At 45.6% G+C, this 21,244-nt stretch overlaps 1 protein-coding gene across 3 annotated transcripts; it reads right to left on the bottom strand.

Moving 5' to 3' along the window:
* Positions 1–2: 2 nt before the first annotated feature.
* hmbox1b (homeobox containing 1 b) lies at positions 3–19,310 on the bottom strand. Of its 3 annotated transcripts, none has more exons than XM_076084862.1 (10): positions 18,796–19,309; positions 16,530–17,198; positions 11,297–11,382; positions 10,778–10,888; positions 8,819–8,972; positions 8,484–8,566; positions 8,098–8,193; positions 7,165–7,259; positions 6,398–6,481; positions 3–4,164 (listed from the first exon to the last, which is right to left on the bottom strand). In XM_076084862.1, the coding sequence occupies exons 1-10, from the start codon at positions 18,870–18,872 to the stop codon at positions 4,021–4,023; spliced, it is 1,599 nt and encodes a 532-aa protein (XP_075940977.1). In that variant the 5' UTR covers positions 18,873–19,309; the 3' UTR covers positions 3–4,020. The 3 variants fall into 3 exon arrangements, with proteins under 3 accessions (XP_075940977.1, XP_075940978.1, XP_075940980.1); XM_076084863.1 differs by having other exon boundaries at positions 7,165–7,256; XM_076084865.1 differs by having other exon boundaries at positions 4,060–4,327; positions 18,796–19,310.
* Between the last annotated feature and the right edge of the window lie 1,934 nt (positions 19,311–21,244).

The raw sequence follows: 21,244 nt of genomic DNA, 5'->3' as shown, positions 1-21,244 counted from the left end.
AGTCTCATTGATATAGCTTTATTCTCTTGTACATTATATATATATATATATATATACATATACGTATATATATATATATCATACTAAAATAAACACAAGTTAAAAAAATGAACAAAGAAACTGTACAAAAAATGTATATATACTACATCTTAATTACAGAACAGTCTACTGTCCAAAAAAGGCACTAAATTCTGAAATGGGCAATACAGTAACTTTGAACATAACTAGATTGGAGATTGATACAACAGCTTTCAGTCCTCTTTATATATATTGGGATGAAGTGGATGGTGTTTGAAGGACATGTAGACCCTGACGCACCACGAGAGGACCCCCCCCTTCAGAGTAAGCTCTACCGCCCGGCTCAGGTTTCACATCTCCACCGGAACCTTCTCCAGCACCTGAGGGTTCTTTCTTCCACCCCATGAAACATCTGTCGAGCCTGAACGCTCACACCAAATACTGCTGAATTTTTAAAAAAGTGTGTACTTGCTAATTGGGCAGTGGCATCTCACCCACTGAGGCAATTCATTCAAAAGTGTCTTCTAGTGAGAGGAGAACCTCTAAATGCACTCTGTGAAGCCTTCCACACGCGACTTATTCCACTGTTTCTAACACGCATGACCGTTTGCATGAGGAGACAACGTCACTCCAAACTCCAGAGAATAGATCTTCAAATGGAAAAAGAGGTTTGCCTGTTCTATCTAAAGGACATTTATTTTATTAGAGTGGAATGAGAAGGAACCGCCCAACGGCATGCTGGGTACATCTCGCTCTCAGTCACTCGCTACAGTATTAACGCTGCGCATACTTTTTACCTTTAGTACATACTGCAGCTGCCCTTACAAAGTATACGTACTTACAATAAGGACATAATACGATGCCTTGACCTTGCTCATATATGCTGACTTGCCTACTGCAAAATGCGAGCAGTGGCGGTAGGACATCCTGGTTCTTTTGGGCATACTGCATTTGACATCCTGTGTATTGGGACATACTAATATGGTAGTATGGGCCACCGCCAAATGGCATGCTGGGCACAGCTCGCTCTCCAGTAAAGAGAGACCGGATATTCTCTGGACAGTTAACAGTCATTTTCTTGAATATCGTTCATCCGATCAACTTCACACTTGGCTGGTGTATTGCTGAGGAGCCGAGGAAGCACAGTGTCGAGTGTGAAGTCGGTCCGATGAGCGGATCTCCAGAAAGCTGCGAGCAACTAGTCCGTTTAGAGCGAGCACTGCACTCATGACGAGAACTTCAATAGTATCGCAACGAGATGGAACTCTGCATTATATTTTCATACAAATCTAACAGGAGTCAGTCTCTAGTCATAAATAACGTAATTGTAGTATTCATGCTGAATGTAACTTTCTCTGAGCCATATTTATTATGCGTAAAATCAGACATTTCCCTCTGGAGTTTGGTGTGGCCTGGTTTCATGATAGAACAGCACACACTGTGGTAATCACACCAGCCCGTCACAGCATGCTGGACATTTGGAAGGGAAGGTCACATGTTAAGCTTCAACAGCAATTCTTATTCTAAATAAGGTGCATGATTTTTCATCTTTCACAAAACAGCTTACAACCTCCGACACACACAGGGAGACTGTTCAGTCAGATAAGGGACGACGCACAAGAAGAAAATAAAGGGTTTCAATGATCATGGAAAAATAGGTCAGGAGAAATTAAAACGCTCGATTAATTTAACATTAAAAGCATGTTTCATTTCAAAACATACGTCACTTTTTTGTACATTACCATTAAAAAAAAATGAGTATAAATACATATATTTTTTATCTTTCAACCCTTTCTTTTTGAACACAGTTCCCAGTACCGAGTCACTGTATCCGCAGCTTCGTACACACAGAAGCGGTTTATTTAAATAGAGCTTTACTAGACTACAGACCAGGGCTGGGAGCTGCTCTACAAGCACGATCCAGATGATCTGGAACACCATTAATGTCCATATTTGGCTATTTAAAACATGAGGCATTACATAACTGCTTTGTAGAATATTTTCCCAGTTCTACAAAACCACCACTAAGGCCGGGGTTGCCTTTACAGCAACAGTTTGACATTTGGAGAAATACGCTTATTTGCCTTCTTGCTGAGAGATGAGAAGTGATACCTCTCATGCCTGTATGCTAAATACAGTTGCAGGGAGGACACAGCTAGCTTAGCTTAGCATAGCAACTGAAAGCAGGAGAAAGCGGCTAGCCTGGCTCTGTCCAAAAGGGATGTAATCTGTCAACTAGCACCTCAAAAGCTCACTGATTAACACACTATATCGTCTTTATAAGTATTAAAAAAGGGCAAAGAAATTGTTTCAGCGCATAAGCTTTTGGAAAACTTTACTCTTTCTTCTCTTTTTTTAAACTTTTGTTGTATGGCTTTAAGTAGACGGAATATAAAGGGTTAATTAGTGAGCTCTAGTTAGCTAGCAGGCAGATCTGTTCAACCTTTGGACAAAGTCAGGCTAACCAGCTACGCTAACTGTCTCCCGGCTCCCGCTTCATATTAAGCGTACAGACAGAAGGATCTCTGCTCAGAGATTGTTTTGGGAACGTTAAAGCGCTGCTTTTACCTTTAGAGGCTCTGTAGATGACAAAGTGTCCCGAGTGGATTTAGTCTAATTTGACACCACGGATATATATATAAAAAAAAAAAGAAATCTTCTAAAAGCACATTCTTGAGGCTATTATAAAGAGGCAGCGTTACAGAACAAGTAGTAAATAGCGTCGGGGTATTTCGTCGTTATACTTCTAATACCTGTACCGACACAGGCCTGCTGTAGAGAGGACCGACCTACGGACAGAGCAGTTACAGACAAACGCCATCTTCAGATCAGCTCAGCCTCCTAGCTCGTCTTTTCCTTTGGCATGGGTGACGTTTAAAAACAAAGCACAAATCCCCTTATTAGACAGCTTAAGTTTGCTTGATTATCACATTGACCCTAAATTTGATTCTCGTAGCCTCGAGTACTTAACGATAGTGTCACTGGGAAGCTAAATAGCGAGGCAAAATGATTGTATATCCGGTAAAAACACACAGAGGGAGATGAAGGTGAAAGAACTAAAACTACTGCTGCTGTTGGATATAAACCTGAACATTGATTTAGACTTTTTTTTAAATTATGCATACTAAAAAGTTTATTGTTGTTCCTTGTTCTCAGGGAGAGAAAGAAAAACTTTAAAAACCTGCTGTGTACTGCAAAAAAGTAAAGGTGCAGTTGTTAAGGCCAGCCTCGAGGTTTAAGGCTACTTCTTTCTACAGGTTTTCATCCAACAGCAGCTGGACTGCAGGAAACAGCTCCACTGAGAACTACAGGGGGGGGGGGTCAGCTGATGTGATCCCTTCTCATGAGAGAAGGTAACTCTCAGCATCCATCCTTCACCGGACAATAGGACGCTTCACAATCAAAGGGTGAATCTTGAGGGGTACGTAGGTAGAGTGTGGCTGAGAACCATATATATATATATATATATATATATATTTATTTATATATATATATGCTATATATACAGTACACGTTATTATTCTGAGGTTGACGCTGAGGTGAGATAGACTGAGGGTCGGCTCAGACAACTAGGCTGGACAGGGAGAGGTATCCTGTGAGGAAATAGTGTGTTCAGGGGGGGGGGGGGGGGGGGACGAACGACACAAATCACAGACTAGGGCCACCATTTTTGGGGGGTTAAAAGGCCTGGATTGCCCCCTTTTCTTCTTTCCGTGGAACGTTTTCATGGAGATCAGAGGACGCGAGGTGATCCGTTCCTGCCAGCTGTGTCAGTATATGGGGGGGGGGGGGGGGTTGTTACTGTTTCTGTGGACTTTGGAGGGGGAGAGGAGTGGAGGAGGGAAGCCGAGAGGGAGAAGGGATGGCTGAGGGACAGATTCACGAGGTTTACTAAGTAGCATTATTTCGGTCCCTTTTTTTTTTTTTTCACCTCCACTCCACTCCACTCCCCTCTCGACTCTGTCCCCCCCCCCCCCCCGCCCTTGTTTCCCCCCGCGCAGTTCATTCGTCCTCCAGGGACTCGGTCTTGATGTCGTTGGGGGCCCCTCCGGTTCTGGACAGGGCCAGGATGGTGTGGTTGACGGCGGCCATCTCCACGGCCAGAGAGATGGGGTCCTGGTGCTCGCTGTGCGCCGCGCTGTCCTCCTGAGACAGGGAGAGACCAAGGGCCACGGTCAGGAATCAGCATGTGAGCAGTAGCACCCTACCCTACTCTGACTGAGCGGCAGGCCTGTCAAGCTTTGGACTTCTGGGTGTTGACGTGGTGTGTGTGAGGCTGTGGAAAGTAGTGGTAGTGTCTTTTCTCATCCTTTCCAAAAACACAAGAGCAAAAGTGTAAGAAATTCATTAAACAGCTAGTGTAAGCTATAAGCGTTAGCATATATGGCTAACTAGCTGCAGTAGTAGCCCGGTGTCACTGCTGGCTGTAAAGCCCTGTGCTGCTCTTTATTGAATCGGGGAAAGTTAACACGACAGGAACCGCTAAACTTGTAACCTAAAATAGTAAACTCAACGGTAAGTTCTCATCTCAAATGTTAGCAGTAACGTGTACATCAGCTAAGCAGCCAAACAAGGCTACGCTGCAGAATAACCGTCTGCTCTTCCTTATCATACTCATAGTGCATATGAACTCCTTTTAATACCAGTCAGCTGGTAACATTATGAACCAACTCGTGTTAGCTTTTAAAATCGACCGGTGACAGTTGTCATCAGCTAGCAAAATAGGCTCCTAACGTGTGCACCGCTGTCTGAAATCTGAAAATTGGTAACTGTGTCGCAGTGATCGATGTAAAGCCCAACATGTGCAGAGCGAGAGAAGAGAAAGCTTGACAGGTGTAGCAACAGTGAGAAACGGGGGCGAGGCTTAGCACATGTGCTCAACAGTTAGCTTAGCTTAGCATAGAAACTGAAAGTAAGAGAAAAAAAGATAGCCTGGCTTTATCCAAAAGTGGAAATATCTTTCAACTAGCACCTCAAAAGATCTCTAATCACCACGTTATACGTCCTGAAAAGTATTTTAAAGAAGCCACAGGAAGTCACTTTGCCCGCCCAAAAAAGCGTAACCGTCTTTAACACTACAGCTTGTCTTTTTTAAACTTCATTTTTTGGAATGGCTTTGATACGACTAAATATAAAGAGTTAATCAGTGAGCTTTAGAGGTGCTATGAGGCAGATTCTTTCAAAAAGTTAAATAAAAGTGCTTCTGGCTCTAGCTTCACATAAAATGACATAACGACGATCTCCGCTCAAGGATGGCAGTGGGAAAAAAAGTAAATTATTTAGAATATTGCCACTTCAAATGTCTTTGATTCCCTTTGAGGCTGAGTAGATGGATGGAGAGATAGAGAGATGGATGGAGAGATGGAGAGATAGAGAGATGGATGGAGAGATAGAGAGATGGATGGAGATAGAGAGATGGATAGATAGAGAGATGGATAGATGGATGGAGATGGATAGATGGATGGAGAGATGGATAGATGGATGGATGGAGAGATAGAGAGATGGATAGAGAGATGGAGAGATGGATGGAGAGATAGAGAGATGGATAGATGGATGGAGAGATAGAGAGATAGAGAGATGGATAGATGGATGAGAGATGATAGATGGATGGAGAGATGGATAGATGGAGGGAGAGATAGAGAGATGGAGGGAGAGATAGAGAGACGGATAGAGACATAGAGAGACGGATAGATGGATAGAGACATAGAGAGATGGATAGATGGATAGAGACATAGAGAGATGGATAGATGGATGGAGAGATAGAGAGATGGATAGATGGATAGAGACATAGAGAGATGGATAGATGGATGAGAGATAGAGAGATAGATAGAGGTAATATGGTCTGTGACTGTAGAGCTAGAGTTTGTAACAGAGAAAAGGAAAACAGTTCAATGAGAGCTCTTCTGAAAACAAGTTTTCAAATGATTCCTCATGATCAGGAAAGTATATTGTGACGTAGCATATGCTATGCTAACTCAGCACATCATCGTCTGTATATTCGGAGGATAAAGTACTATGATCATACAAGGTGCTGCGAACCAAAAACAAGGAATCAACATCACAATCATTATTTTGATTGTTTAAATCTAACTGAGGGTGAGCGTTAAAGTGACATGCTGCCTGATTACTGCAATCAGAGAATAAGTGAAGGGACCGCTCTCAACCTCTGTGTGAGTGCATTGGGAGTTTCCTTTGCCCTCTCTTTGGACGGTGCATCCTGCAACCACATGCAGCAACGTAATCACTAAAACGCTGCTCCGAATGGTCCGGCATGGCAACAAGATTCTAAAGCAGGGTAAGGAGAACCAGATCCTGCTACGCTACAAAGGAACATGCAGCGCGGTGGGTAACATGGTGCAGTGTTTCTGTGTGGATGTACCTGTGTTGGCGAGGTGGGCTCCAGTCGGTAAAGGCCAAAAGGTCGACTGAGAGGTCTCTTGTCAAAATAGGGCAGGTCACATGCCTGGAGGAAATAAAGGGCACCATTTAGCCAAGTAGAATAACAGTAAAAAAAAGATTCTGAATGGTCTTCTTTCACACTTCACGCTTCACAGATTAAATGCGCCCTCTGTTCATTACTCATTAGCTTGAACGTTCAACTTTAACTTTGGCTCTTTTTACTCCAGCAGCCGTGACTTGACAGGAGGGTCAGCATGTTGTGCAATCAAGAGTAAAGCTAGAGGTCAGCTGTGGGTTTCTACAATGATACGGAGCGCTGCTGCTGTCCATTGCTGCCGCTTAGTTTCCACTGGTGGCAGGAGAGAGCGGCCTTTAATTAATGTGCCTTGAGCAACAGCTTTGGGGAGCAATTCTTCACATTTATCTTTGGGGGTGAAGGGAAACAGCAGTTGAAATGTTCTTGTATTATCTCTGTGTGTGTATTTGTGAAGAGTGATGTGCCAGCGAACACCATAAGCTGCTGATCTCACTTATTACCTTTAACCAAAGAGAGGGGAGCTAATTAGTGAACTCTTAGTGAATACTGAGTCCAAGAACAGAGGGACCCTAGGATGTGGAGGGATGGATGTGATCGGTTGGCAAGAGGCTGCTCCATAAAAACACAAACAAATAAAAACCACAGCACAATAGAGAATGAGAAGGCTGAGGCTTTGATCAGCCCTCTGGTTCACAGTGCCGTCTCCCTACCTGCTCTGAGAAGTCGTTCCCATCGATGTCGTCGCTGTTGGAGTGTCCCCCTGGACTCTGGACGTCTATCCCGTGACTCTCCAGGATTGTGGCTTCTTGGAGGAAGAGGATGGATTGTTAGATTTACGATGGGTCACTGAGAATATCCCTCATTACATCCTAATGGGCAGTGATACTCCAGCAGAGGTGCATGAACTACAATTTGATTTAAAAAGGTTTTTTTAACCTCAGTGGCACTTTGTTAAGTTCACCTTTAAAATCTATTGCACATTTGAATTATCACTGCTGATTTTCCTCTGTCATAAAAAATGAGGAATCATAAAGGTAGACAGTGAACATTGATACAAGGTGGACCTCACAGGTGACATACTGAGTCAGCTGTGACTATTGAACACTGGGATCAATATTTATCGAACAGTAATGGATAAATGGTTGAAAAGTCTAAATTCTGCTACTCTGAACATTTTGTAGGAGAATCACCTGCAAACCTGACCACACCAACCTAAACATTAACATTTAAACCGGGACATTGTAAGATTATCCACTTTTATACAGTTAACAGTGATAAACAATCCATGTGCAGCTCGTCTGACAGGACCGTGGAGGTATGTAAACTAGCACATTAGCACCGGCTTCAGCCAAATGACACTGAATGTCTTCAGTTGTGTCCTCGAGTCCCTCGGCTTGCAGGTTAATGGACGTTCTATTTTACAAACTAATCGCCAACTAGATCAATGCTGGCGGCAAGAGGATTTTGTTTTTGTTCACAGCCGTTATGGGGATGCCAGAAGTCATTAAACATATTAGGTGACCAATCAACAATCATCGAGCTAATTATAGTGATGACATGAATTAATGATGAGCCACAGTGCACTGCGTTGAAAAGTCTTAATTAATGTCTTAATGTGTGGTCCCGCCCCAAAGCCACATTACCGATGTTTGCGCGTCTCTTGATCTCTTTGCGGCGGTTGGCGAACCAGTTGTAAACTTTCAGGGAGGTCACCCTCTCCAGATCAGACAGCTTCTTCCCTGAAACAGATCACATGACACTCCGATCACTCAGTGCATCTTGGATCGCTTTCTCACCATTCACAATAATGCTTTTTCCATTTATTTATTTTTGTTCCAGTCTGTTCCAACCCTGTTTTTTGTTAATCCATCAGATCACAAGGCTGTGTAGGGAAAATCTCCCCGGTAACGTTCAGAATATTTACACTATACAGGAGTATTTGTCACCAGCAAATGAAGCCATTATCAATCACACACGTCAAATCGTTTGCATTTCATTGTTGTGTGGATCCCTGGTTTCGTGGCTTTACCTGGCTTCTGAATGACAGCATTGCAGGCGTTTGCTATCTCCTCCCGCTTGGCCTCATCTGGGTACTGGTTGTCGTTGAAGTAGCTAAAAATAGAAGAGTCGCACTGATTAAATTAATTTCACTGCACAAGGACGACGTGGACAAACTGGAGTTGCGTGTGTGGCACAACGGAGCCGATATTAACGCTGTATGACAAGAGTTCAGACGTTGTCCTCGCAGAGGGCAGCAATGTTTCCTCAACTCCATGTGGAAATAAGCGAGGAGTTATGAAACAAACTCCCATTCATCATCTTTAATCTACTGCTCTATCTCCCCTTCTCAATTCCCCCACTCACCTCTCCATCACTGCCAGGCACTCTTTTCTCCAAGTGAAGCGACTTCCGCGACGCAGCCGGAAGGTCCCGGGGGCGGTGGTGATGGGGGGCGGGGTTTGCCTCCACTCCATTTCCTCCAGAGGTAACGGAGCTGGCCGCATGTTTAGAGTGGCACCTGGAAGCAGCAGTACGTTACACATGGAGAGGGTACAGGAGGAGCACCGACTGTGCCGGTTAAAGTCAAAAAACACAATGTAGTAATAACGTGTGTGGCAGCAGACAACAGCCAGAGAGCCCAGAATGCACGGCGCCTTCTGCACATCTCACACATTGTGATGATAAACCCGACTGAATAGTGCTGACAAAGACTGCGCTGACTCGTCTGAAATCACGACTGCAGCAGAGAAGAAAAGCACACAAAAGATTTGCAGAAAAAAAAGAAAAAGCCTCATTGAAGGAGCCCCGTAACAGCTGAGATATATAGCGGGCTCGGTATCATAACCTCATTGTGAGCGCGGCCTAACTGGGTCGCCCAGCAACAGTGCGGGTTATTGAGCGCTGCATGAACGGGGCGTCGCTGTTCCTCTGCAGCAGTGATGGAGGCCCATCTCCGTCTGGACAGAAATAGCATGGAGCCGTTTGCACTGCTGTCGGTGTTGGCAGGGCTCCACCGAGGAACGTGGCGCAGAGGACGAGGCGTGGGGGGGGTGGCTGTAGGTCGACACGGCACACGTGTATGTGCACAGCGGGGAACCGAAGCCAGCGTGAGGCCTGCTGGTTTTCTGCTGTTGACCAACAGCAGTGAAGTTGTGTGAGGCGACGCTCATGTGCGTCTTGCCTCCACAAAAACAAAACTACCATTACAGCCACCTGATCGAGACAAGTTCACTTTGGAGCTTCTATGTGTTCATTTACAAAACATTTGAGGAAAACCAAATTAATGGAGCAAGATAGACAAATAATACACAAAATAACACAACAGAACAGTAAGGGAAAGAAAAAGAGCTTCCTGTTTCAGCAGCATCATGAAACTCATTTGGTCCAGTCTGTCCCTGAACGTTCTTTAAGGAACTTGAACATTTTGCTCGAATTCGCCGTCGCCATCTTGGATTACGGCCGTCGCCATGTTTTTTTTTTTTTTGCATCTGATGAAGGGAAGTTACAATATTTGGAATGCAGAGGAGTGACGTAGAGACTCTGTATACGGCTCTCGTAGCGGCAGTCATCTGTCAATCACAGTAAGCCCCGCCCTAAAGCATACTCTGCTTTATGGTCTGTTTGACTCTAAATGGACCATAGTTTACTAAATGAACATCATGCTGTATTGAAGAAGACTTGAAACTAGAGATTGAGACCATAAACTCATGTTTACAATGTTTACTGAGGGAATAAATCAAGAGAGAAGTAGAGTCATTTTCTCATAGACTTCTATACAACCAGAGGAGTCGCCCCCTGGTGGTCAGTGGAGATATTTGTTAAGTATTATGACAGTTCCGCATCGGCTTCACTCATCAGAACCGGAGGTTGTCGCCTGGGTGCAACTCACCCTAAAGACTAACACTAAGTTAAAATTCAGCTCCTACAAACTGCTGCTGTTACAACATCATCTTCCTTCTGATTCACATCACACTTCAACAAGCTTCCACTTACACATAAGGAAGCAGAGGCTTCACATACTGTACATCTCATCACATCTCACTGTAGCACATAGAGCACAAGACGCCGTCTACTTCTACTTATCTCATTAGGAAAGTGCTGGCAGCAGCGTGTTTTCCTACTGTGCTTCCCTCTCTGCAATCCCCCCCCTGCTGTGATAAGTGAGCCTCTGCTTTCTTAACATCCGACTTTAAAACTCTCCAACTTGGGCTTTAAAGTGTTCAGAGTAACTAAATGAAACTCATTTGTACTACGGCCTTGATGACTACAGTGCATGCCTCTTCATCGCATAGCCCTTCAGCGAGCTGCCCGACTGGGCCGTACCTGGTGTGGTCTTCTCCAGCGTGTACCAGCGGTAGAAGGCCCTCTTCTTCTGCTCGCTCAGGTCGGAGCCGTGCTGCAGCAGCCAATGGGAGATCCTGCTCTGGCTGATGCCTGCAATGACATCCAATCACAACTGAGTGTTTTGTGTCCAGCCGCGGCACAATTTGTAGACGACCCTTGGGAGAATTCAAGACAGACAAACTAGAGGGGGGGGTTCTCTCCATTTAGCTCATGAATGTATTGGCCGTAGCCACTAATGCTGCTGGGCACTTAAACCTGACCTCTGATTTACACGCAAAGACCCAGCTGTAATGTCACAAACCCCTGCTAGTGCGTCCATGTGTTGAACTGAGATTCAAGGTAAACTCCTAAACCATAAGTGCACGTATTATTAGCTGATGACATCTTCTCACTTTTCTGTAAAAGAAGCCACCCTATCTCATCTTCTTTGTATTGCTTAGCATGTAAAACAGTATGTTTGTAACGGACAGCAGGGTGTCGGAGTGTGTTGGTACTAACCGGTAACTTGTGCCACCACGGCCTGAGAGATCCTCCTGTTCCCCAGGAACGCCTTGATCTCCTCTTTCACCAAGCTGCTGTCCCTCCTGCAGACACACAAACAGCAACAGCACTTAGCACAGCACCGGCGGCCACATCTGAAGAGCCGGGCTGGGACTATGCATAGGGAGACATCCAACAGCATGTGAACGCACACTTAGTAAGGTGAGGGGACACATAACTAACAGACTGACATCTAAAAGTCATGTAGTGCAGATTAGATGTCCCGACGGCTTCTTTATGGCCAGAAATGCACCTTTTATTTTCTCACTATTAACATGCATTCACACACAGCCAGCTGTGCTGCATCATTTACATCAAATCTCACCATGTTTATCGATATTAATATGATATTGTAGGGTTGACTGTTAGGGATGCACTGATACTGACTCAAATGGCTGGATGGGGTATAGTGACAATGGGGCTGATCTATTCAATTCAGTTCTATGTTTAAATACCATCTACATTATATACTAGAATTTTAGTTATACAGTTGAATTGTATGCTATGTATTTATTTGTCTCACTTTGTTTTAAAAGGTTATGAAAGTAATGTTTGAATCCAGCCTGACCTGCCGTTGCCTTCCACATAAAAGAATGGTCCCAGTCTCATCCACACGGTGAGGATACAGCTTATTACACAGCTTATTACACACTGGTATCGGGTCGGTACTCGGTATCGAGTCAGACGGGTGTATCCCTAGTTGTTGCTTTCACTAAATATTTACACAATGAGATTTTTGATTGGAAATGACAGCACTTATGCCATATTACGATATTATGTAATCCAAAATCCAGGGCTGTCCACGACCAAAGACATTCTTAGTTGACCAGCATTCGTTTTGGCAACTAATTGATTAAATTAACAGATTATGTAAAACTCTTCACAAAGTATCACACCACTTTAAAGGTTTACCAGAGAATAAAGTTTCTGAGAAAACAAGTAAAAAGTTGACTGATTGACTCAGAGGGGACAGCCCACCAAACCCTAAGACCGTATCCAGTCTCCCATCACAACATGGATCCGCTACAGTTCTATTACCAAGCACTAGTTTGGTATATTGTACAATAACAATAACTGAGTCACATGTCAGATAATTCTACCCATTCATAGGAACACTACAAAAACCAATGAGTAATCTCATTGGTTATAATCTATAACCAATCTACGCTGCATTTTGACAGCATTATCCGTCTATTGTTCTTTACTTTCATGTCTTCATCACATAATCAACACAGCATACAGAGGAGAACAAAAGGGATGAACTTTTATTGAATTGAGCCACAATTTCAAAAATGTACTTGGCGGACACGTTCCCACCGCCTTAGTCCTCGGATGGTGAAACAGAAACATGCAGGGACCTGCGGGAATGGAGGGTGGTGAGTGAACATGTGCAGTCACACTGTGTACCCACCCTGCTTTCTGGCTGGGAGCCCGATCCCCTCCCTGATGCGTACACAGGGACACGTACACAGGGACACATACACAGGGACACATACACAGGGACACGCACACAGCCGCACACAGCCGCACACCCACGAGCACAGGGCTGCCTCGGCTTAATGCCTCATCCTGGTGCACACTGTGAACACCTGTCACATGGGTAGAACCGCGTTTATCCATTCCAACAATGCTGCATACTTTTACCGGAAAGCATCTCCAGTGGGCACCTACCCCCCCACCCCAACTTTTAACAGCACTGGTGCTCAAACCCTACCATCACAGCATTCTTTGAACCCGGTCGGTATCCCAGATTCACACGGTCGAAAATGGAGAGCGCCCGAGTGCTCCGCTGGTGTATTTCTGAAAGGAGAATGCGTCACGACTCCTTGACATCCTGCATCAATATCCTCCACACCAGCCTCTTGCGGCGCAGCTAAAATTAGAGCTCAAAAAACGCTGCTTGTATCGACACCCGCTGAATCAATGGAGCACAAGCTGCTGTACGAGACTGAGGAGGAGTGGGAAGTGGAGGAAGGGGGTTGTGTGTGTTGTTGGAGGTCAACTCAAAAGGCCAAACCCTTGCAGAGACACTTAAAAGAGAGACAAAATCAGAAGGACACTGTGGGACGGTTGACCCAAACCGTGTGTCCCGCCCCTGCAGCCCCGCTGGGCCAGAGCGTCCTACAGGCGGAGGGGACGAGGGCTTTTTGACCGCCACTTCACTTCAGACATGTGGTTTGATGCAGAGGCAGCGAGAATGAGCGACTGGGAGCGCTAGCACAGCGATGAGGACAGAGGCTGAGCTCCGAGTGTCTATTCTTATTCCCACTGTTCAGGCAGGGCAGCTGGGAGGCAGCAGGAGGGCTGGGCGGAAGAGAGAGCGATAGATTATCATCACTGACACGTCACAATAATGGCTGTAAAAGAACATGTAATACATAACTCATCGGATTCAGATCTCATCACAGCACAGAAACTGCCCTCATCAAAGTCACCAATGACCTCCTCCTCTCCTCTGATGAACACTCCCTCAACATCCTGATACTGCTCGACCTCAGCGCAGCCTTCGACACCATCAACCACTCCATCCTCCTTTCCCGTCTCGAGTCCTCCCTCCACATCACTGGCACAGCCCTCTCCTGGTTTAAATCATACCTCTCTGACCGTGAACAGTTCATCAGCATCAACAAATTCAAGTCTGACACAGCCCCAGTCTCTCAAGGTGTCCCCCAAGGTTCAGTACTCGGTCCCCTCCTCTTCATCTTCTACCTGCTCCCCCTTGGCGACATTATACGCCACCATGGTCTCCAGTTCCGCTGCTACGCTGACGACACACAGCTCTACATCTCCACCAAGTCCATCACCCCCACCATCCACTCCACCAACTGCCTAACAGATATAAAAACCTGGATGCAAGCAAACTTCCTCAAACTCAACACCGACAAATCTGAAGTCCTCATCATCGGCCCCAAATCATTAAACAAATCCCTCCACAACTTCTCCCTCTGCATTGATGGCACCATTGTTCCTGCTTCCACACATGTCCGTAACCTTGGGATCATTTTCGATCAAACTCTCTCCTATGAACGACACATCAATCACATCAGAAAAACCGCCTTCTTCCATCTCAAAAACATCGCCCGTCTCCGCCCCTCCCTCTCCTCCGCAGCCGCTGAAACACTCATCCACGCCTTCATCACCTCTCGACTGGATTACTGCAACAGCATCCTGTACGGCTCACCCACCAAAATCATCAATAAACTACAATACATCCAGAACTCAGCTGCCCGTCTGCTCTCCCACTCCCGCACCAGAGACCACATCACCCCAGTCCTTACAGCAAAGAATCCAGTTCAAGATTCTCCTCATCACTTACAAAGCCCTCCACAACCTCGCCCCTTCATACCTTTCAGACCTCCTGCACCGTCACACTCCCAACTGCAACCTCAGATCCGCCGACGCCTCCTTACCCCCCCTACTCTGTCAAAGCATCGGACCTGGGGGGACAGGGCCTTCTCCGTTGCTGCCCCCTCCCTCTGGAACTCCCTGCCCCAACACCTCAGACATTCTCCACCGTCACTCGCCACTTTCAAAACTGCACTTAAAACTCACCTATTTAAATCTGCTTTTAACCTCTAAAGTCAGTCATGTATGTTTTCTTTCTCTTCGTGTTTATTTTTCTTTCTTACTGTTATGTTGTAGATTTTGTTTTTATTATAAATGCTTTTATTGTTTCTGTTTTTAACATGTAAAGTGTCTTTGAGTGCCTTTTAAAGCGCTATATAAATAAAATGTATTATTATTATTATTATCTTTTCTTCAATTTAGAAACCATAGTCTGAATATAAGAAGTGGACGTATTCACTGTGACGTAATCCGTCGGTTGGTGGACTACGGCTTTGAAGCCTCGGGATGGCGTTATGGCCATCACCATCTTTGGTTTTTGAACGTCACCATCTTTGGTTTTTGAACGTCACCATCTTGGTTTTTTTCCAACCATAAGTGACACAAACGGCAGAGCGGAGTCCAACCAAACACTGACATTTTTAGGCGACCAAAATGTTACAATTATCTCTCACTGTCTGAAAACACACTGTGAAAGGGTTAAACTTCTAAGACGAAAACAGGGCCAACTCTCAGACCGGACAACGCTGTGTTAGCAACCTGTCAATCACAAGGTAGCCCCGCCCTAAAGCATACCCTGCATTATGGTCTGTTTGACTCTAAATGGACCATGATTTACTAAATGAACATCATGCTGTATTGAAGAAGACTTGGATCTAGAGATTGAGACCATAAACTCATGTTTACAATCTTTACTGAGGTAATAAATCAAGAGAGAAGTAGAGTCATTTTCTCATAGACTTCTATACAACCAGAGGAGTCGCCCCCTGATGGACACTAGAGAGAATGCAGGTTCAAGACACTTCAGCATGGCTTCACTTTTCAGACCCGGAGGCTGCCTCCTGTTTGGAATGTGAGTTTCCCTCAAGCCTCATATTATTTGATGTTACTTCTGTGATTCCATGTAATGATCCGGAGGTGCACGATTGTAAAAACTTCTCTTCTTTCCTTCTCACAAAAAGTCCTCTTGAACCCCTGAAGGCTTTTCCCAACGTTTGCAGGAGAATACTTGAGAATATTATGCATGATCTCAACAAGAACGCCTTTCATGCCCGTCTCTGTTATTTTGATACCCCGTCACAGGACGTACATCTTTATGTAGAAACAAAAAGCCCATCACACACACACAGTCCTACAGCGGCTGCACACAGTGGAGCTTCAGTGGAGCTTCCAGTTGGTCCTGTGTAGTTAACCCTAAACTGTGCTTCCTTGCCTTATCGTTACAGGTATTACCGCCAATAAAGACGATCGCACCGACTCCCGACACCGCAAAAAAAATCTATGAGGAAAGAAGGATAATACAATATAATAAGGTTTGCACCTATAGTGCTTTCTTGTGTGCTGTAAACACAAGAACATTTTGTGAAGTTTGTTCATTCATTCATCCGCTGTTCATTTCATACAGCAAGAACAGTATACTGAGATCTCGCTGCAGTGAAAGAAACCTTTCAAATCAGCAAGAGACGACACGTTTTAGCTTTGTCGCTGTAGTTACAGTAGATCCACAAACTCGGACGATGATGTGTCTTTTAAAGTTGGACTAACTTATGTCCAACTTAATACAATAATACTGAAAAACTTTCCCAAATAAAGTTTTGGAGCTCACTTCACCTCCATCACCACTGACCTCATCAGCTCCTCCACCTTGTCGTCAATATCCAGGTCCTCCTCTGTCGCTTCGAACCCGAATGCTCGCGCTGCCGCCGCGCTGTTCACCGGGTATCTGGGCGGAGACAGCTTCCCGTTGGGCGTGGCAGCCAGGCTGTCCCGGCCGTTCTGCGACAGAGCCACCAGTGAGACCGGTGAGGGCAGGATGGCGGATGGCGGCGGAGGGCCCGGAGGCGGGGATGTGTCGTAGCTGTTGCTAGGGGACGGCGAGAGCCTGCCTCCGCTGCCAAACTGCGTCTGTGTGGCGGTGGAGATTTTGGACGAGGAGGAGGAGGTGGCTGCCGCTGAGTGATCGCCGGCGACGCCCTCGCCTCCGTTGCACGTCACGGAGGAGGAGGAGGTGGTAGTGGTGGTGGTGGGCGCCGAGGCAGTGTTGCTGTTGTTGGCGTTCGAAGTGGAGTTGTTGGCGCAGCCGTTTGCCCCGCCTACTCCGTAGCAGGACGAGGAGGAGGAGGAAGAAGAGGTGCGGCGGCCGAACTTGTCGCCGTGCTCCCGGTCCAGCCGGTCCAGAGTGTCGAGCGCGTGCAGGATCTCCTGCTTGCTCATGCCGCTGCGACGCAGCCGCTGCAGCAGATCTATCTGCTCGATGGTGAAGCGCGGCTCCTCGCTGAACTCAGACATCCTGCTGCTGGATGAGAGACAAGACAGACAGGTTGTGAGACAGGGGAGACAGAGGAGGGAGGGAGGGGGGGGGGGGGGAACAGGAAATGCAGAGGGAAGTTAAGGAAGTTAAAGATGAAGAGAAATAGAGATGGAGAAAAGGAGGAAAGTCAAACAGAAATGAGACAGATGAGGGGATGGCGGAGGATTAAGTAGGAAAAGAGTGAAAAAGGAACGCAGTTGCAGAGAAATGAGAAGGATGGGAAGAGGAGGAGGGAGGCAGAGAGCGGTAGCGGAGGAGAGTCAGATGGGGTGAAGTAGAAAGAGAGGGGTGGTGAAAACTGCTAGAAGAAAATAAAGAGGCAGCAAATAAGAAAAGGAAGACAGGAGCAAGAGATAAGAGTTTAAAAGAAAGAAAGAGGGAGGGGAGGGGCATAAAAATCTGCTATTTTTGGGAACCAGCCGGCAACGCGCGCAGAGTCACCTTGACAGCTGATGCTATCTTAACATTCTGACTGCCGTTCTTTAAGAGCTACAACATATCCCCGGCTCGGCGCGCCACCCACGCTTTGTGTTTTTCATAAGCAATTTGCAGTGTTCAAAATCAATGCGACTGGAATCAAGACTGCGGCAGATTTTTTTCCATCTTCTTTGCCAGCCCCGACCTGTGCTGATATGATAAACGGTTTAAAAGGGGTCACGGGCATTTTTTTTCTTCTTCTCTACATCTGTGCGAGTCCAAGCTGTGCAGAGGACAGGAACAACCAAAAATGACTTGATTATGTCTGCAGTGTTTTGAAGTTATTGTGAAGGGAGCTAATATGACCATGGTGAATAGAATAAGCCTTTAAAAAAGGTCTGTAACCCCGAGCTTTGAAAAGGAAAAGAACAATCGGCAACATTTCAGACTCACACAGGGGGAAAGTCACTTTGAGTGGGCACTGAAATACATTACTTCTGTACCACAGGGTGGCTGAGCTGCACCGGAGAACATTAACTAGTTTCTTGAGTGGTTCATAGGCAGGCTATTAATGCCGTAAATCATTGCAAAACCTGTCACATCCCGGGGGTGAGACAACTGTCACACTGGTTACTTTAGCCGGAGCATGCAAGTGTATGCACTGACTGCTACAGAGCTGCAAGTGTTGCAAGCAAAACTGAGCATTTAAAATCATTAGCCATCCAGGGTCAAGTATTTACAAAAGTTAACTATTCCATTTAGGAGGGTTTAAGTGGTTGACACACGCGCGCGCGCACACACACACACACACACACACACACACACACACACACACACACACACACACAGGAACACAGATCCAGCCTGCGCTGCTTTACTGTAGGTCACAAAACACAACACACACCGGTGATGAGCTTATTATGAGCGACCCTACTTCTACTCTAATCAGAAGACAAGAGCCACTGAGGAGGGCCCGTCTTTGACAGATGGTACACCAACACATCCCTGACGGATTTGATCATCAACGTGATAACAGTGCAAACTAGATCTAGAACTCTTCAAAGCTCACACCAGAAAAAATAAATCACAGATAACGACAGCCGACAAATCACGTTGGGTTTTGCATCATGCAAAAAAAAAGAAAGAAATAAAGAAGCTTTCTTACCTAAATACAGGGCGCGTGCATGATGTATCAGATACTCCCAGTGTAAAGCTAACTCGTTTCCTAAATTGTCCCAACATTGACCACAGCTCATGGCACCTCTTCCCCGTCCATGTGTGTTTGTTTTGCTGAGGACCGTGGGCCCCGCGAGGAGAGCGCGAATCCGTCGCTCGTCTCGACGCTGCGGGAGAGCCACCGGCTGATGCTTTCACGCCCTTTGCCCAAAAGCTAGCGTTAGCAGGCGTGTCTGTGACGGACGGGCAGTGCCCAGCGTAACGTTACATTAGCCAGCTCGCAACCCTCTAAAAACCCAGAATGATTCCCGTCATTGCCAGCAGCGCTGAGTGTATACCGACGACACCGGGCATCACAGAGGACGTCTGGAAACGTAACATATGCTATGTCGCTAGCGCTCGCGCTGTGGAACGATTAGCATAACATGCTAGCCGTGCCAACGCTGATACTAGCTGATGTTAGCCGCCGTCGCTGGCTAGCGGGCGTTTGATATTAATAACATCACTTTCACTGTTGTATTTCTCTAAGTACACGACTTACCTCGGTTCAAATCGTCCACTTAACCATTTAACTTTGGCAACTTGAGCAAAGACCCGCGGCGTCTTTTACTGCGGCCGAACAATAACGCAATATGACTACAGTGCCCTGTCCGACCCTTTCCAAGGATTTCTAATCAGAAGCGAATTATTTGCCTCTCTGCTTTGTCTGTCTGACAACAGCCATATTGACAACCAACACCTCCGAGTAGCTACGAGGGAACTGTAGTTTTACTCTCACGGAGGGTCTCTACCACGCGCCGGCGTTCTTTACACTAAAAACTACAAGTCCCCGAAACAAGGGCGAGACGGGAGCTGATGGCTCACTGATCTACAGTTGTCACAAAGGGCGATGCAGTTTTTAATGCGACCACAGCGGCGGCGGCTCCCCCTCTGCCACCGCTGCTGCTGCCGCTGCCGCTGCTGGGGGGTGAACTGGGAACGCTGTCCGGCTCAAGGGCCACTTGTACCGCCCGGGGAGCACCTCAGCAGCCCCCTACACCGCCAGACCGCTGAGGTTTGAAAAGTTGTTCAGGCGTTTTCACAGATATGTAATTGTAGTTTGGAAACAGATTCGTTGTTGATTTTAAATCCAGGAGAAGGCCATTGTATTTCTTGTAAATGGAAAATGTTGGGATACTCATTAAATTGGTGGTGTTCGTCATGGTCCCCTGAAGTGACACAAACTAGACCAGTGTCCCCCATGTGTATGAAACCAATGACCAAAATAGTCATACATGCTGTCATTATGTTACTTATGGAATTATAGTAATAATATATGATTCCCCTTATTTCTAGGGGCCCCCTTGCACCCCCCTAAGGACTCCACTATGAAAACCATTGCAGTAACCACCACTAGGATCAGGACTAGGAGAACGTCTGAAAACACACTATAAGGAGACATCCCATGATGACCCAGACTCTCCAAGAAGGCTGCCTCAGTAGACAAAAAAATAATTGTACAATCCAACAATTATGTACTGTTTGTGAATGTAAGAAACAGAAAATAGAGCAATCATAGCATCATCTCCATAAGCAGAGCCGCCTAAGTTGTATTTACATGACTGGGCATGTAAAAAAAAGTTACAAAACTTGCAAACATATAGAGACCTATTTACATATTTTTAGTGCTTAATATGTTTCAGAAGGGGTCGATCTGTTCGCTCAGCTGGTTCAGGAGGAAGACGGCCAGCAATGAGAAGAAATTAAAGCAGCTCTGGAGGGGGAAATGGATCCAGGTGGCCAACTTTGCATGCGCATCAATTAGACATTTCGACTGAAGCCTGTTTAAGTTAACCATTCATATTTTTGCTGTGCTATTTCTGCTTCATGTCAGCCGGCACCTGCTTTGCCCCTGCTCAGCTGTTATACTCCTCATATCAGTCTCTGTACACTCCAGAAATGCAGGTACAAGATGTCATTATGAGTTTTAAGGGAAGACACTACAGGCAAAAAAAGTGTTTTTCATGCACCAGTCAATTTATAGATTTTGGGCTATTTTGCTTCATTAACATGCCCTCTTTCAGACTAGTGAAAAAAAACATATATTTTACTAAGTTGTCTATTTGCGTCTGTAGATTTCTCCTAACTTCACCAAAAGTTACCATTAGATAAATGTCTTAATGTCTGTAATCATGGGGTCGTTTCATGGTGATATCTATTAGTTACATCTTTAAAAGTTAGAAATCTCCACTTCAGCAGCACTCACATACACCAAACTGCACTTTCATTCCATCTATATTCTGAAGATTTTTACAGAGGGGTTTGTTAGTATATCATTCATTTATACGACATATTATTACTAAAAACATGGAGAAAATTGATGGTATTTTTTAGGCAGCATTCTCTAAGTTATGGATTGATACAAAGAGATATTCAAAATTCTCTCTGTAAAAACATTT

The sequence above is a fragment of the Anarhichas minor genome, unplaced genomic scaffold (genome assembly GCF_050575085.1).
Source record: "Anarhichas minor isolate MPS153535 unplaced genomic scaffold, ASM5057508v1 ptg000136l, whole genome shotgun sequence".
NCBI lineage: Eukaryota > Metazoa > Chordata > Actinopteri > Perciformes > Anarhichadidae > Anarhichas > Anarhichas minor.
This window is presented reverse-complemented; position numbering and strand designations above follow the sequence as displayed.

Bases quoted from the DNA above. Each gene is read 5' to 3' on its own strand.
- hmbox1b (XM_076084862.1), bottom strand. From the start codon at position 18,872: ATGTTGGGACAATTTAGGAAACGAGTTAGCTTTACACTGGGAGTATCT. The intron at 8,973-10,777 runs GTACGGCCCAGT...TGCTGCTTCCAG, and splicing joins GCTGGAGAAGACCACACCAG to GTGCCACTCTAAACATGCGG. The intron at 6,482-7,164 runs GTAGGGAGACGG...TATTTCCTCCAG, and splicing joins GGAACGACTTCTCAGAGCAG to GCATGTGACCTGCCCTATTT.